The sequence below is a fragment of the Oncorhynchus kisutch genome, linkage group LG24 (genome assembly GCF_002021735.2).
Source record: "Oncorhynchus kisutch isolate 150728-3 linkage group LG24, Okis_V2, whole genome shotgun sequence".
Lineage (NCBI taxonomy): Eukaryota > Metazoa > Chordata > Actinopteri > Salmoniformes > Salmonidae > Oncorhynchus > Oncorhynchus kisutch.
This window is the reverse complement of record NC_034197.2, coordinates 40,013,792-40,027,882: the sequence shown is the minus strand read 5'-3', so window position 1 is coordinate 40,027,882 and position 14,091 is coordinate 40,013,792. Positions and strand designations below refer to the sequence as shown.

Here is a 14,091-nt window from a genome sequence, read left to right as displayed (position 1 = left end):
ACCCCTACTGTCTCTCTCAGTGCACCCAGCTACTCCTACTGTCTCTCTCAGTGAACCCAGCTACCCCTACTGTCTCTCTCTGTGAACCCAGCTACTCCTACTGTCTCTCTAAGTGCACCCAGTTACCCCTAATGTCTCTCTCAGTTAACCCAGTTACCCCTACTGCCTCTCTCAGTTACCCCTACTGCCTCGCTCAGTTACCCCTACTGTCTCTCTCAGTGCACCCAGTTACCCCTACTGTCTCTCTCAGTTAACCCAGTTACCCCTACTGTCTCTCTTAGTGCACCCAGGGACCCCTACTGTCTCTCTCAGTTACCCCTACTGTCTCTCTCAGTGCACCCAGTTACCCCTACTGTCTCTCTCAGTTACCCCTACTGTCTCTATCAGTTAACCCAGTTACCCCTACTGTCTCTCTCAGTGCACCCAGTTACCCCTACTGTCTCTCTCAGTGCACCCAGTTACCCCTACTGTCTCTTTCAGTGCACCCAGTTACCCCTACTGCCTCCCTCAGTGAACCCAGTTACCCATACTGTCTCTCTCAGTGAACCCAGTTACCCCTACTGTCTCTCTCAGTGAACCCAGTTACCCCTAGTGTCTCTCTTAGTGCACCCCGTTACCCCTACTGTCTCTCTCAGTGCACCCAGTTACCCCTACTGTCTCTCTCTGTGCACCCAGTTACCCCCTACTGTCTCTCTCAGTGAACCCAGTTACCCCTACTGTCTCTATCAGTTAACCCAGTTACCCCTACTGTCTCTCTCAGTGAACCCAGTTACCCCTACTGTCTCTCTCAGTGCACCCAGCTACTCCTACTGTCTCTCTCAGTGAACCCATTTACCCCTACTGTCTCTCTCAGTGCACCCAGTTACCCCTACTGTCTCTCTCAGTGCACCCAGCTACCCCTACTGTCTCTCTCAGTTAACCCAGGTACCCCTACTGTCTCTCTCAGTGCACCCAGTTACCCCTACTGTCTCTCTCAGTGCACCCAGTTAGCCCTACTGCCTCTCTCAGTGAACCCAGTTACCCATACTGTCTCTCTCAGTGAACCCAGTTACCCCTACTGTCTCTCTCAGTGCACCCAGTTACCCCTACTGTCTCTCTCAGTGCACCCAGTTACCCCTACTGTCTCTCTCAGTGCACCCAGTTACCCCTACTGTCTCTCTCAGTGCACCCAGTTACCCCTTCTGCCTCTCTCAGTGAACCCAGTTACCCATACTGTCTCTCTCAGTGAACACAGTTACCCCTACTGTCTCTCTCAGTGAACCCAGTTACCCCTAGTGTCTCTCTTAGTGCACCCCGTTACCCCTACTGTCTCTCTCAGTGCACCCAGTTACCCCTACTGTCTCTCTCTGTGCACCCAGTTACCCCCTACTGTCTCTCTCAGTGAACCCAGCTACCCCTACTGTCTCTCTCTGTGCACCCAGTTACCCCCTACTGTCTCTCTCATTGAACCCAGTTACCCCTACTGTCTCTCTCATTGAACCCAGTTACCCCTACTGTCTCTCTCAGTGCCAGCACAGTACGGTTGCAGCGAGCTCAGAGCTGTGTACGTCACCTTCCCTGGGAGTCTATAGTGAAGCAGACCCCGTTAATACAGTCACCTTCCCTGGGAGTCTATAGTGAAGCAGACTCCGTTAATACAGCCACCTTCCCTGGGAGTCTATAGTAACTTGACCTGTCATGAAACCCTGTTCTCCATTTGAACGTCAATACTTCTTACCCCGATTGAAGCTTTTTCATAGGCCTCCCATCCCCAGCTTGGCGTTACGTGTTTCGTTTTGCTTGTATAACACTGAGGGATTCTTCAGTCCAACATGGCAACGCACCCTGGAAAGAGTCTGACACTGGCAACTGTTCAAACATTGTGACACTGTTTAAATTCTCTGATACTAAATAGTCAACGTTAATATCTTTGTTTGTGCGGTCCAAATTTCACCCTTTTCACCTATATAGTGGACGACTTTTGAACAGGGTCCATAGGGCTTTGGTCAAATGTAGTGCACTATATAAGGACTAGGGTATTTTATTTGATTTTTATTTAACCTTTATTTAACCAGGTAGGCCAGTTGAGAACAAGTTCTCATTTACAACTGTGACCTGGCCAAGATAAAGCATAGCAGTGTGAACAGACAACAACACAGAGTTACACATGGAGTAAACAATTAACAAGTCAATAACACAGTAGAGAAAAAAAGAATCAAGTACACTTCCCTGGTAGACTCTGTTGTCAAGGTATAAACAGACTGACAAGCAGATCAGTGTTATCCAGGATATTAGCAGACCCCCGCATAGCGGATGTTTTGGGGGTATTGGTTGGTGACACTGCATTGGAGCTGTCAAATCGCTGAGCAGCTGCTCTTGCTGTCATTGTCACAAAGCCATACCTGCACCACTTTCTTTAGAAAATGTAGGAATAATATCATTATATAAATAATTTACGCTTAAATGGAAAAATCATGAAACAAAAATAATGAGGATTTATATCAACCTAATCCAGGTGTGGATTACATCTCACTTTCCAGTGTTCGAACTTGTAAAAATTGTCTGTATTCGATTTCTGTTCATGTCCGCATTAGGTATAAAGCCGGGAGCCACTTGTGGATTTGACAGTTCGCAGTTACGCCTCATGCGCATGTTGGCTAAAGCAGATCTGATTGAATGGAGACCCAACACTCTCACCCATGAGGACAGATCGTCTAGGCTTGGTCTCTTTCACACACTGGATAAAAGTGTAGGTAGAAAGGGTCATTCATGCACACAGACAGACAGACAGACAGACAGACAGACAGACAGACAGACAGACAGACAGACAGACAGACAGACAGACAGACAGACAGACAGACAGACAGACAGACAGACATGGAAGGGCGCGTGCATGTTTTTCGTGCATGCTTGCCGTGTGTGTGTGTGTGCGAGCATTTGTGTGTGCGAACGTTTGTGTGTGTGAGCATGTGTGTGTGCGAGCATGTGTGTGTGCGTGCGTGTGTGTGTGTGAACTACCACCTTCACTCCAAAAGCGTCTCGGTGGACCAGATTGTGTTCAGGCCAGATCTCCAGCTCTGTTTATGTCTGGGGTGTAAACTATACCGTGTTTCAAAAATCCAGATGCTGAAGTGGCCTGTTTTGTTGGGCTTCTCCACACAGATACATAGACAAGCTGTTGGGCTTCTCCACACAGATACATAGACAAGCTGTTGGGCTTCTCCACACAGATACATAGACACGCTGATGGGCTTCTCCACACAGATACATAGACAAGCTGAGGGGCTTCTCCACACAGATACATAGACAAGCTGATGGGCTTCTCCACACAGATACATAGACACGCTGATGGGCTTCTCCACACAGATACATAGACAAGCTGTTGGGCTTCTCCACACAGATATATAGACAAGCTGATGGGCTTCTCCACACAGATACATAGACAAGCTGTTGGGCTTCTCCACACAGATACATAGACAAGCTGATGGGTCAGCATTTCATCAACCAACTAGCCTGATCCCAGATCTGCAGTATTGCTAACTCCTATGGTCTGTTAGTACAGTATTGCTAACTCCTATGGTCGTTAGTACAGTATTGCTAACTCCTATGGTCTGTTAGTGCAGCATTGCTAACTCCTATGGTCTGTTAGTGCAGTATTGCTAACTCTTATGGTCTGTTAGTACAGTATTGCTAACTCCTATGGTCTGTTAGTACAGTTTTGCTAACTCCTATGGTCTGTTAGTACAGTATTGCTAACTCCTATGGTCTGTTAGTACAGTTTTGCTAACTCCTATGGTCTGTTAGTACAGTTTTGCTAACTCCTATGGTCTGTTAGTACAGTATTGCTAACTCCTATGGTCTGTTAGTACAGTTTTGCTAACTCCTATGGTCTGTTAGTACAGTATTGCTAACTCCTATGGTCTGTTAGTACAGTTTTGCTAACTCCTATGGTCTGTTAGTACAGTATTGCTAACTCCTATGGTCTGTTAGTACAGTTTTGCTAACTCCTATGGTCTGTTAGTACAGTTTTGCTAACTCCTATGGTCTGTTAGTACAGTTTTGCTAACTCCTATGCTTATTCTCACATCAAGCAAATGTTTTTAAAAATAAAAACATAAATACCTTATTATTAAATAAGTATTCAGACCCTTTGCTATGAGACTCGAAGTTGAGCACAGGTGCATCCTGTTTCCATTGATCATCCTTGAGATGTTTCTACAACTTGATTGGAGTCCACCTGTGGTAAATTCAATTGATTGGACATGATTTGGAAAGGCACACACCTGTCTACATAAGGTCCCACAGTTGACAGTGCATGTCAGAGCAAACACCAAGCCATGAGATTGAAAGAATTGTCCGTAGAGCTCCGAGACAGGATTGTGTCGAGGCACAGATCTGGGGAAGGGTACCAAACAATGTCTGCAGCATTGAAGGTCCCCAAGATCACAGTGGCCTCCATCATTCTTAAATGGAAGAAGTTTGGAACCACTAAGACTCTCCCTAGAGATGGCTGCCCCTGCCAAACTGAGCAATTGGGGGAGAAGGACCTTGGTCAAGGAGGTGACCAATATCCCACTGGTCACTCTGACAGAGCTCTAGAAGGACAACATCCAGAAGGACAACATCCAGAAGGACAACCATCTCTGCAGCACTCCATCAATCAGGCCTTTATGGTAGAGTGGCCAAACGGAAGCCACTCCTCAGTAAAAGGCACATGACAGCCCACTTGGAGTTTGCCAAAAGGCACCTAAAGACTCTCAGACCATGAGAAACAAGATTCTCTGGTCTGATGAAACCAATATTGAACTCTTTAGCCTGAATGCCAAGCGTCACATCTGGAGGAAATCTGGCACCATCCCTACAGCGAAGCATGGTGGTGGCAGCATCATGTCTGGAGGAAACCTGCCACCATCCCTGCAGCGAAGCATGGTGGGGTCAGCATCATGTCTGGATGAAACCTGGCACCATCCCTACAGCCAAGCATGGTGGTGGCAGCATCATGTCTGGAGGAAACCTGCCACCATCCCTGCAGCGAAGCATGGTGGGGTCAGCATCATGTCTGGATGAAACCTGGCACCATCCCTACAGCCAAGCATGGTGGTGGCAGCATCATGTCTGGAGGAAACCTGGCACCATCCCTACAGCGAAGCATGGTGGTGGCAGCATCATGTCTGGAGGAAACCTGCCACCATCCCTACAGCGAAGCATGGTGGTGGCAGCATCATGCTGTGGGGATGTTTTTCAGCGACAGGGACTGGGAGACTAGTCAGAAGTGAGGCAAAGATGAACGGAGAGATCCTTGATGAAAACCTGCTCCAGATTGCTCAGGACATCAGACTGGTGCGAAGATTCACCTTCCAACAGGACAACAACCCCAGGCACACAGCCACGACAACGCAGGAGTGGCTCCGGGAACCGGTCTCTGAACGTCCTTGAGTGGTCTAGCCAGAACCCGGACTTTAACCTGATCGAACATCTCTGGAGAGACCTGAAAATAGCTGTGCAGCAACGCTCCCAATCCAACGTGACAGAGCTTGAGAGGATTTGCAGAGAAGAATGGGAGAAACTCCCCAAATAAAGGTGTGCCAAGCTTGTAGCGACATACCCAAGAAGACTCAAGGCTGTACTCGCTGTCAAAGGTGCTTCAACAAAGTGCTGAGTAAAGGGTCTGAATACTTATGTAAATGTGATATATATTTATTTTTTGTTGCTTTGTCATTATGGTTATTGTGATGTCATTATGGGCATTGTGATGTCATTATGGGGTATTGTGATGTCATTATGGGGTATTGTGTGTAGATTGATGACGAGAAAAAAATACAATTTAATCCATTTCAGATGAAGAAGGTGTAACCTACCAAAATGTGGAAAAAGTCACGGGGTCTGAATACTTTACAAAGACACTGTACATACAGACATAGATCTGATACACTTGTTGGTCTGTGAGCTTTGTCGAGTCTGAGATTCAGTTCATTTATCTCACAGATGTGAAACAAAACTTTTATTGCTAGTTATTTAAGAGATATTACTGTGAAAGTGATTCTGACAGAATACAATTTCCTTTTTCTAAGTACTTGTTTTCGATGTGCGGCCACAGATTGAATTTCTAGATAATTGTCTAATTGAATCAGAGGCGATTAGAACGGTCACTGAGAGACCAATTTGATTTGCCAAGTTGTAAATAGGCTACCATAAATCAACAATGCATAATTACATTGAAAAAATTATGCAGACAAACCTATCCATCCATAGTAAGTGCCATTCCCCAACACAGATTCAAGAGGAATTCATTCTCAGGCATCCTATTTTCGACAGTATATAGTGCGCTACTTTTTGACCCCCATAGGGGCTAGGGAATAGGATTCCATTCAGGTCAGCCTCAGACATCATTACCATGTCAACACAGTCCATTCATACATTCTCAGAGCTTCCTATTTATTATACACAATGTCATGTGGGCACACATAGGATTATTGGAAGAGATGAGGTTTTCACATTGAGTAAATCTCACAGTATCGTGTCCTACTGACTTTACTGTCAGTCACTTTTTGTCTTATTATTATTATTATTGATCATTCATATATGAATGTGATCGGCAGCCCCCAGTTCAATAGAGATTAGTGTCTCTACAGACGTGATCGGCAGCCCCCAGTTCAATAGAGATTAGTGTCTCTACAGACGTGATCGGCAGCCCCCAGTTCAATAGAGATTAGTGTCTCTACAGACGTGATCGGCAGCCCCCAGTTCAATAGAGATTAGTATCTCTACAGACGTGATCACAAGCATCCCAGTTCAATAGAGATTAGTGTCTCTACAGACGTGATACAAGCATCCCAGTTCAATAGAGATTAGTGTCTCTACAGACGTGATCGGCAGCCCCCAGTTCAATAGAGATTAGTGTCTCTACAGACGTGATCACAAGCATCCCAGTTCAATAGAGATTAGTGTCTCTACAGACGTGATACAAGCATCCCAGTTCAATAGAGATTAGTGTCTCTACAGACGTGATCACAAGCATCCCAGTTCAATAGAGATTAGTGTCTCTACAGACGTGATCGGCAGCCCCCAGTTCAATAGAGATTAGTGTCTCTACAGACGTGATCGGCAGCCCCCAGTTCAATAGAGATTAGTGTCTCTACAGACGTGATCGGCAGCCCCCAGTTCAATAGAGATTAGTGTCTCTACAGACGTGATCGGCAGCCCCCAGTTCAATAGAGATTACTGTCTCTACAGACGTGATCACAAGCATCCCAGTTCAATAGAGATTAGTGTCTCTACAGACGTGATACAAGCATCCCAGTTCAATAGAGATTAGTATCTCTACAGACGTGATCACAAGCATCCCAGTTCAATAGAGATTAGTGTCTCTACAGACGTGATTACAAGCCCCCAGTTCAATAGAGATTAGTATCTCTACAGACGTGATCACAAGCATCCCAGTTCAATAGAGATTAGTGTCTCTACAGACGTGATCGGCAGCCCCCAGTTCAATAGAGATTAGTATCTCTACAGACGTGATCACAAGCATCCCAGTTCAATAGAGATTAGTGTCTCTACAGACGTGATCGGCAGCCCCCAGTTCAATAGAGATTAGTGTCTCTACAGACGTGATTACAAGCATCCCAGTTCAATAGAGATTAGTGTCTCTACAGACATGATCACAAGCATCCCAGTTCAATAGAGATTAGTGTCTCTACAGACGTGATTACAAGCATCCCAGTTCAATAGAGATTAGTATCTCTACAGACGTGATTACAAGCATCCCAGTTCAATAGAGATTAGTATCTCTACAGACGTAATTACAAGCATCCCAGTTCAATAGAGATTAGTGTCTCTACAGACGTGATTACAGGCACCCCATTGGCGTATATATGACTGTATTATAATCACAGTGATGAGTAGTGCAATTAAAAGTTACAGACACTCTACAGACGTGTTATTTAACCAGAGAGACTAGAGTGCAATATGAAGGAGTCAGTCTGATAAATAAGGAATGGCCTTTTTAAAAGTAGCTTTATAGGCAAGTTATTTAACCAGGGGTGACAATGGAACAGAGTATTGATCTGGCCTTCATCCTCCATCGAAATGGTTTGTTCTATGATCCAGGTGTTACACAGTACCTTACATATATCACCATCACAAAGATATACAGCCGTGGCCAAAAGTTCAGAATGAGGCAAATATTAATTTCCACAAAGTTTGCTGCTTCAGTGTCTTTAGATATTTTTTATCAGATGTTACTATGGAATACTGAAGTATAACTACAGGCATTTCGTAATTGTCAAAGGCTTTTAGTGACAATTACATGAAGTTGATGCAAAGAGTCAATATTTGCAGTGTTGACCCTTCTTTTCCAAGACCTCTGCAATCCGCCCTGGCATGCTGTCAATTAACTTCTGGGCCACACTGATGGCAGCTCATTCTTGCATAATCAATGCTTGGAGTTTGTCAGAATTTGTTGGTTGTTTGTTTGTCCACCTGCCTCTTGAGGATTGACCACAAGTTCTCAATGGGATTAAGGTCTGGGGAGTTTCCTGGCCATGAACCCAAAATATCGATGTTTTGTTCCCAGAGCCACTTAGTTATCACTTTTGCCTTATGGCAAGGTGCTCCATCATCAACTTGAAAGAGAGGAGGAAGGCATTGGTGTTTCCTACTAGGAGCCAAGACCTGCACATATACCGTCTCCTACTAGGAGCCAAGACCTGCACATATACCGTCTCCTACTAGGAGCCAAGACCTGCACATATACCATCTCCTACTAGGAGCCAAGACCTGCACATATACCGTCTCCTTCTAGGAGCCAAGACCTGCACATATACCGTCTCCTACTAGGAGCCAAGACCTGCACATATACCGTCTCCTACTAGGAGCCAAGACCTGCACATATACCGTCTCCTACTAGGAGCCAAGACCTGCACATATTATATCGTCTCCTACTAGGAGCCAAGACCTGCACATATTATATCGTCTCCTACTAGGAGCCAAGACCTGCACATATTATATCGTCTCCGACTAGGAGCCAAGACCTGCACATATACCGTCTCCTACTAGGAGCCAAGACCTGCCCATATTATATCGTCTCCTACTAGGATCCAAGACCTGCACATATTATATCGTCTCCTACTAGGAGCCAAGACCTGCACATATTATATCGTCTCCTACTAGGAGCCAAGACCTGCACATATTATATCGTCTCCTACTAGGAGCCAAGACCTGCACATATTATATCATCTCCTACTAGGAGCCAAGACCTGCACATATATTGTCTCCTACTAGGAGCCAAGACCTGCACATATTATATCGTCTCCTACTAGGAGCCAAGACCTGCACATATTATATTGTCTCCTACTAGGAGCCAAGACCTGCACATATACCGTCTCCTACTAGGAGCCAAGACCTGCACATATTATATCGCCTCCTACTAGGAGCCAAGACCTGCACATATACCGTCTCCTACTAGGAGCCAAGACCTGCACATATACCGTCTCCTACTAGGAGCCAAGACCTGTACATATATTGTCTCCTACTACGAGCCAAGACCTGCACATATATCGTCTCCTCAAAATGCACCTGTTAGTAAAGAGTGATGGTTCTGTTTTAATTGTCTGTCTGTCTGTCTGTCTGTGTCTAGCTGGCTGTCTGTGTGTCTAGCTGTGTGATCTCTGTCTGTGTTGTCTCTTCTAGGAGGATATTGATGAAGGGACACAATGGAAACATCTGCATGAGTTGTGTGTGTGTGTGTCTGTGGACAGACTGTAGGTCTGCAGTATCTCTCAGTGCAGTGTAAATATGCTTGCCACTGGTACTCTCCAGAGCCATTATCAACATTTCACGTTCTGAAAGACAAAGAGGAGCAGAAAGACAGACAGACAGGGAGGCAGACAGACAGACAGACAGGGAGGGAGGGAGGCAGGCAGACAGGGAGAGCGGGAGGGAGGCAGGCAGACAGGGAGAGAGGGAGGGAGGCAGGCAGGCAGACAGGCAGACAGACAGGGAGACAGGCAGACAGACAGGGAGGAAGGGAGGGAGGCAGACAGGAAGGCAGGCAGACAGACAGGGAGGCAGGGAGGGAGGCAGACTGGCTGTCTTTGTCCTCTGGCTGGCCCCACAGATCCACACTCCTCTGTTGTGCAGGAGAAACCCCAGGAGAAACCCCATGGACCTGTGGGGCAGAATAGGGCCTTGTGAGTGACCGTGCTTTACACACTGATGAATGTTGTTATGATGATAGACTATATGGGCTCAGATAGATGTTCTGTAGATATTTCTCTTTCCATCCATCCCAAGATTTATAGCACTCATTCTACAATCAAAAGTGATACTTATTGTAGTTCCCAGACCCTATACTCCAGAGACCAAAGAGACCAGGGACCAGACACCAGAAAGACCAGGAACCCAGGTACCAGAGCCCAGAGACCGGGGACCAGAGACCAAAGACCAGACACCAGTGATCAGGGACCAGAGACAAGGGACCAGGCACCAGAAACCTAGGTACCAGGGACCCAGATACCCTGGAACAGAGACCGGGACCAGAGACCAGACACCAGAAAGACCAGGAACCCAGGTACCAGAGCCCGGGGACCAAGGACCCAGATACCCTGGACCAGAGACCGGGACCAGAGACCAAGTATCAGAGACCCAGGGGACCCAGAGACCCAGGGGACCCAGAGTCCCAGGGGACCCAGAGACCCAGGGGACCCAGAGACCCAGAGTCCCAGGGGACCCAGAGACCCAGGGGACCCAGAGACCCAGGGGACCCAGAGTCCCAGGGGACCCAGAGACCCAGGGGACCCAGAGTCCCAGGGGACCCAGAGACCCAGGGGACCCAGAGACCCAGGGGACCCAGAGACCCAGGGGACCCAGAGTCCCAGGGGACCCAGAGTCCCAGGGGACCCAGAGACCCAGGGGACCCAGAGACCCAGAGGACCCAGAGACCCAGGGGACCCAGAGACCCAGGGGCCCCAGAGACCCAGGGGACCCAGAGACCCAGGGGACCCAGAGACCCAGGGGACCCAGAGACCCAGGGGCCCCAGAGACCCAGGGGACCCAGAGACCCAGGGGACCCAGAGACCCAGGGGACCCAGAGACCCAGGGGACCCAGAGACCCAGAGACCCAGGGGACCCAGAGTCCCAGGGGACCCAGAGACCCAGGGGACCCAGAGACCCAGGGGACCCAGAGACCCAGGGGACCCTCCCTCTGCTGTTTTAATTTTGTAATGATGATAGAGGAACTAAAGCTTTTCTTTGTGGAGATGTACTTTACATCTCTTTTTAATTACATCAATAAAGATTGATGGTATTCATTCTATTAAAAAGGACTGAAAAATGTGATGAACCCATGATGATGGAGCACTTAATGGAGCCGTTAATAATTTATCATTTAGTGTGATTTACCCTTAGTGTGATTTAGACTTTAGTGTGATTTACCCTTAGTGTGATTTACCCTTAGTGTGATTTAGACTTTAGTGTGATTTACCCTTAGTGTGATTTACCCTTAGTGTGATTTATCCCTTAGTGTGATTTAGCCTTTAGTGTGATTTACCCTTAGTGTGATTTACCCTTAGTGTTATTTACCCTTCGTGTGATTTATCCCTTAGTGTGATTTAGCATTTAGTGTGATTTATCCCTTTGTGTGATTTATCCCTTAGTGTGATTTAGCCTTTAGTGTGATTTATCACTAGTGTGATTTAGCCTTTAGTGTGATTTACCACTAGTGTGATTTAGCCTGTATTGTGATTTAGCCTTTAGTGTGATTTATCCCTTTGTGTTATTTATCCCTTAGTGTGATTTGGTCTTAGTGTGATTTAGCCCTTAGTGTGATTTAGCCCTCAGTGTGATTTAGCCCTCAGTGTGACTTAGCCTTTAGTGTGATTTATCCCTTAGTGTGATCTAGCCTTTAGTGTGATTTAGCCTTGTGTGATTTACCACTAGTGTGATTTACCACTAGTGTGATTTAGCCTTTAGTGTAATTTAGACTTTGGTGTGATTTAGCCTTTAGTGTGATTTAGCCCCTAGTGTGATTTAGCCTTTACTGTAATTTAGACTTGAGTGTGTAGCCCTGAGTGCGATTTAGCCCTCAGTGTGATTTAGCCTTTAGTGTGATTTATCCCATAGTGTGATTTAGCCTTTAGTGCGATTTAGCCAATAGTCAACTATCTACTAATCACAGCATGGTGTTGATTATGATGCGGCCACATGAAAATTAGCTGTTTTCATATTCCCTTGTATAGTCTGAGTGTACATTCGAAATGACACCCTTTTTCCTATATAGTGCCACTTCTTTTGACAAGAGAGCCCTATATGCCCCGGTCAAAAGTAGTGACACTGTGTAGGGAATGGTGTGTAATTTGGGACGGCGCTGTGACTGTGAGAGGACTCAGGGGTTATTAGTCTTGACTATATCACCATGGACAGATTGGATTAACTCTCTACTGTGCTTCTGTCTCCTCCTCCTCCTCCTCTGGCAGCTGGATAAATATGTCCCCATCTATGCCATTCAGGCACTTAGTACCTGCCATCTCTACATTCAGCCCACCCACACAAATCAATCAGCAGTACAGTACATTGTTTGGATTTGTTTTCCAAATGCTAACACAAACACAGACAGAGCAGAGTTATTGTGGGAGATGAGCAGGAAAGCAGGTGAATGGTGAGCTTTTCAGCGGTGAGTTTAAGGTCAGAGTAGAGCTGGGTAATATGGACTAAGTTCTAATAAGTTCTCTATGTATTCAGTCTGTATCGGTCGGAGGCAGAGTAGACACCTGTCATGATTATCTTCTGTAAACTGTTTAACTAGGGCAGCGGTTGAGTTGTACTCTGAAGGCACTTTGTGTGTTACTATTGAGTTGTACCATCAAGCCACTTTATGAAAACTGCTGGCTTTTCAATTATTGGTTAATTGAGTGATTGGTTAATTGAGTGATTGACTGGTTGATTGTCTTGTTTCAGGGCATAGCGTTTGCCTCCCTCTTCTTCATTCTGGTTTCCATCACTACGTTCTGTTTGGAGACCCACGAGTACTTCAATGACCTGCAGAACCGCACAGAACACGTGGTGGTGGGGAACCACACGGAGGAGGTTGTCTCGGTGGAGGTAAGAGAGAGGGTTCCTCATTGTCAATAGACTGTGATGCTTTCCAGAAAGAACCCAGAGCCTCTAGCCTCTAGTGGAGAACCCATAGCCTCTAGCCTCTAGTGGAGAACCCATAGCCTCTAGCCTCTAGTGGAGAACCTAGAGCCTCTAGCCTTTAGTGGAGAACCCAGAGCCTCTAGATTCTAGTGGAGAACCCAGAGCCTCTAGCCTTTAGTGGAGAACCCAGAGCCTCTAGACTCTAGTGGAGAACCTAGAGCCTCTAGAATTTAGTGGGGAACCCAGAGTCTCTAGACTCTAGTGGAGAACCTAGAGCCTCTAGAATTTAGTGGAGAACCCAGAGCCTCTAGTCTTTAGTGGAGAACCCAGAGCCTCTAGACTCTAGTGGAGAACCTAGAGCCTCTAGAATTTAGTGGGGAACCCAGAGCCTCTAGAATCTAGTGGAGAACCCAGAGCCTCTACCCTCTAGTGGAGAACCCAGAGCCTCTAGCCTCTAGTAGAGAACCCAGAGCCTCTAGACTCTAGTGGAGAACCCAGAGCCTCTAGACTCTAGTGGAGAACCCAGAGCCTCTAGACTCTAGTGGAGAACCCAGATCCTCTAGGATCTAGTGGAGAACCCAGAGCCTCTAGCCTTTAGAGGAGAACCCAGAGCCTCTAGACTCAAGTGGAGAACCTAGAACCTTTAGAATTGAGTGGAGAACTCAGAGCCTCTAGAATTTAGTGGAGAACCCAGAGCCTCTAGACTTTAGTGGAGAACCCAGAGGCTCTAGACTCTAGTGGAGAACCCAGAGCCTCTAGACTTTAGTGGAGAACTCAGAGCCTCTAGACTCTAGTGGAGAACCTAGAGCCTCTAGAATTTAGTGGAGAACTCAGACCCTCTAGACTCTAGTGGAGAACCCAGAGCCTCTAGAATTTAGTGGAGAACCCAGAGCCTCATGCCTTTAGTGGAGAACCCAGAGCCTCTAGAATCTAGTGGAGAACCTAGAGCCTCTAGAATTTAGTGGAGAACCCAGAGCCTCT

General features: G+C 46.6%; 1 protein-coding gene across 1 annotated transcript in view; it reads left to right on the top strand.

The window, feature by feature from the left end:
- LOC109875720 (potassium voltage-gated channel subfamily C member 1-like) overlaps positions 1-14,091 on the top strand; it is a 91,879-nt gene that overhangs the window by 48,801 nt on the left and 28,987 nt on the right. The window contains exon 2 of the mRNA XM_031804241.1: positions 12,931-13,074. Coding sequence (XP_031660101.1) covers positions 12,931-13,074 — 144 coding nt within the window. The remainder of the gene's footprint in view (positions 1-12,930; positions 13,075-14,091) is intronic.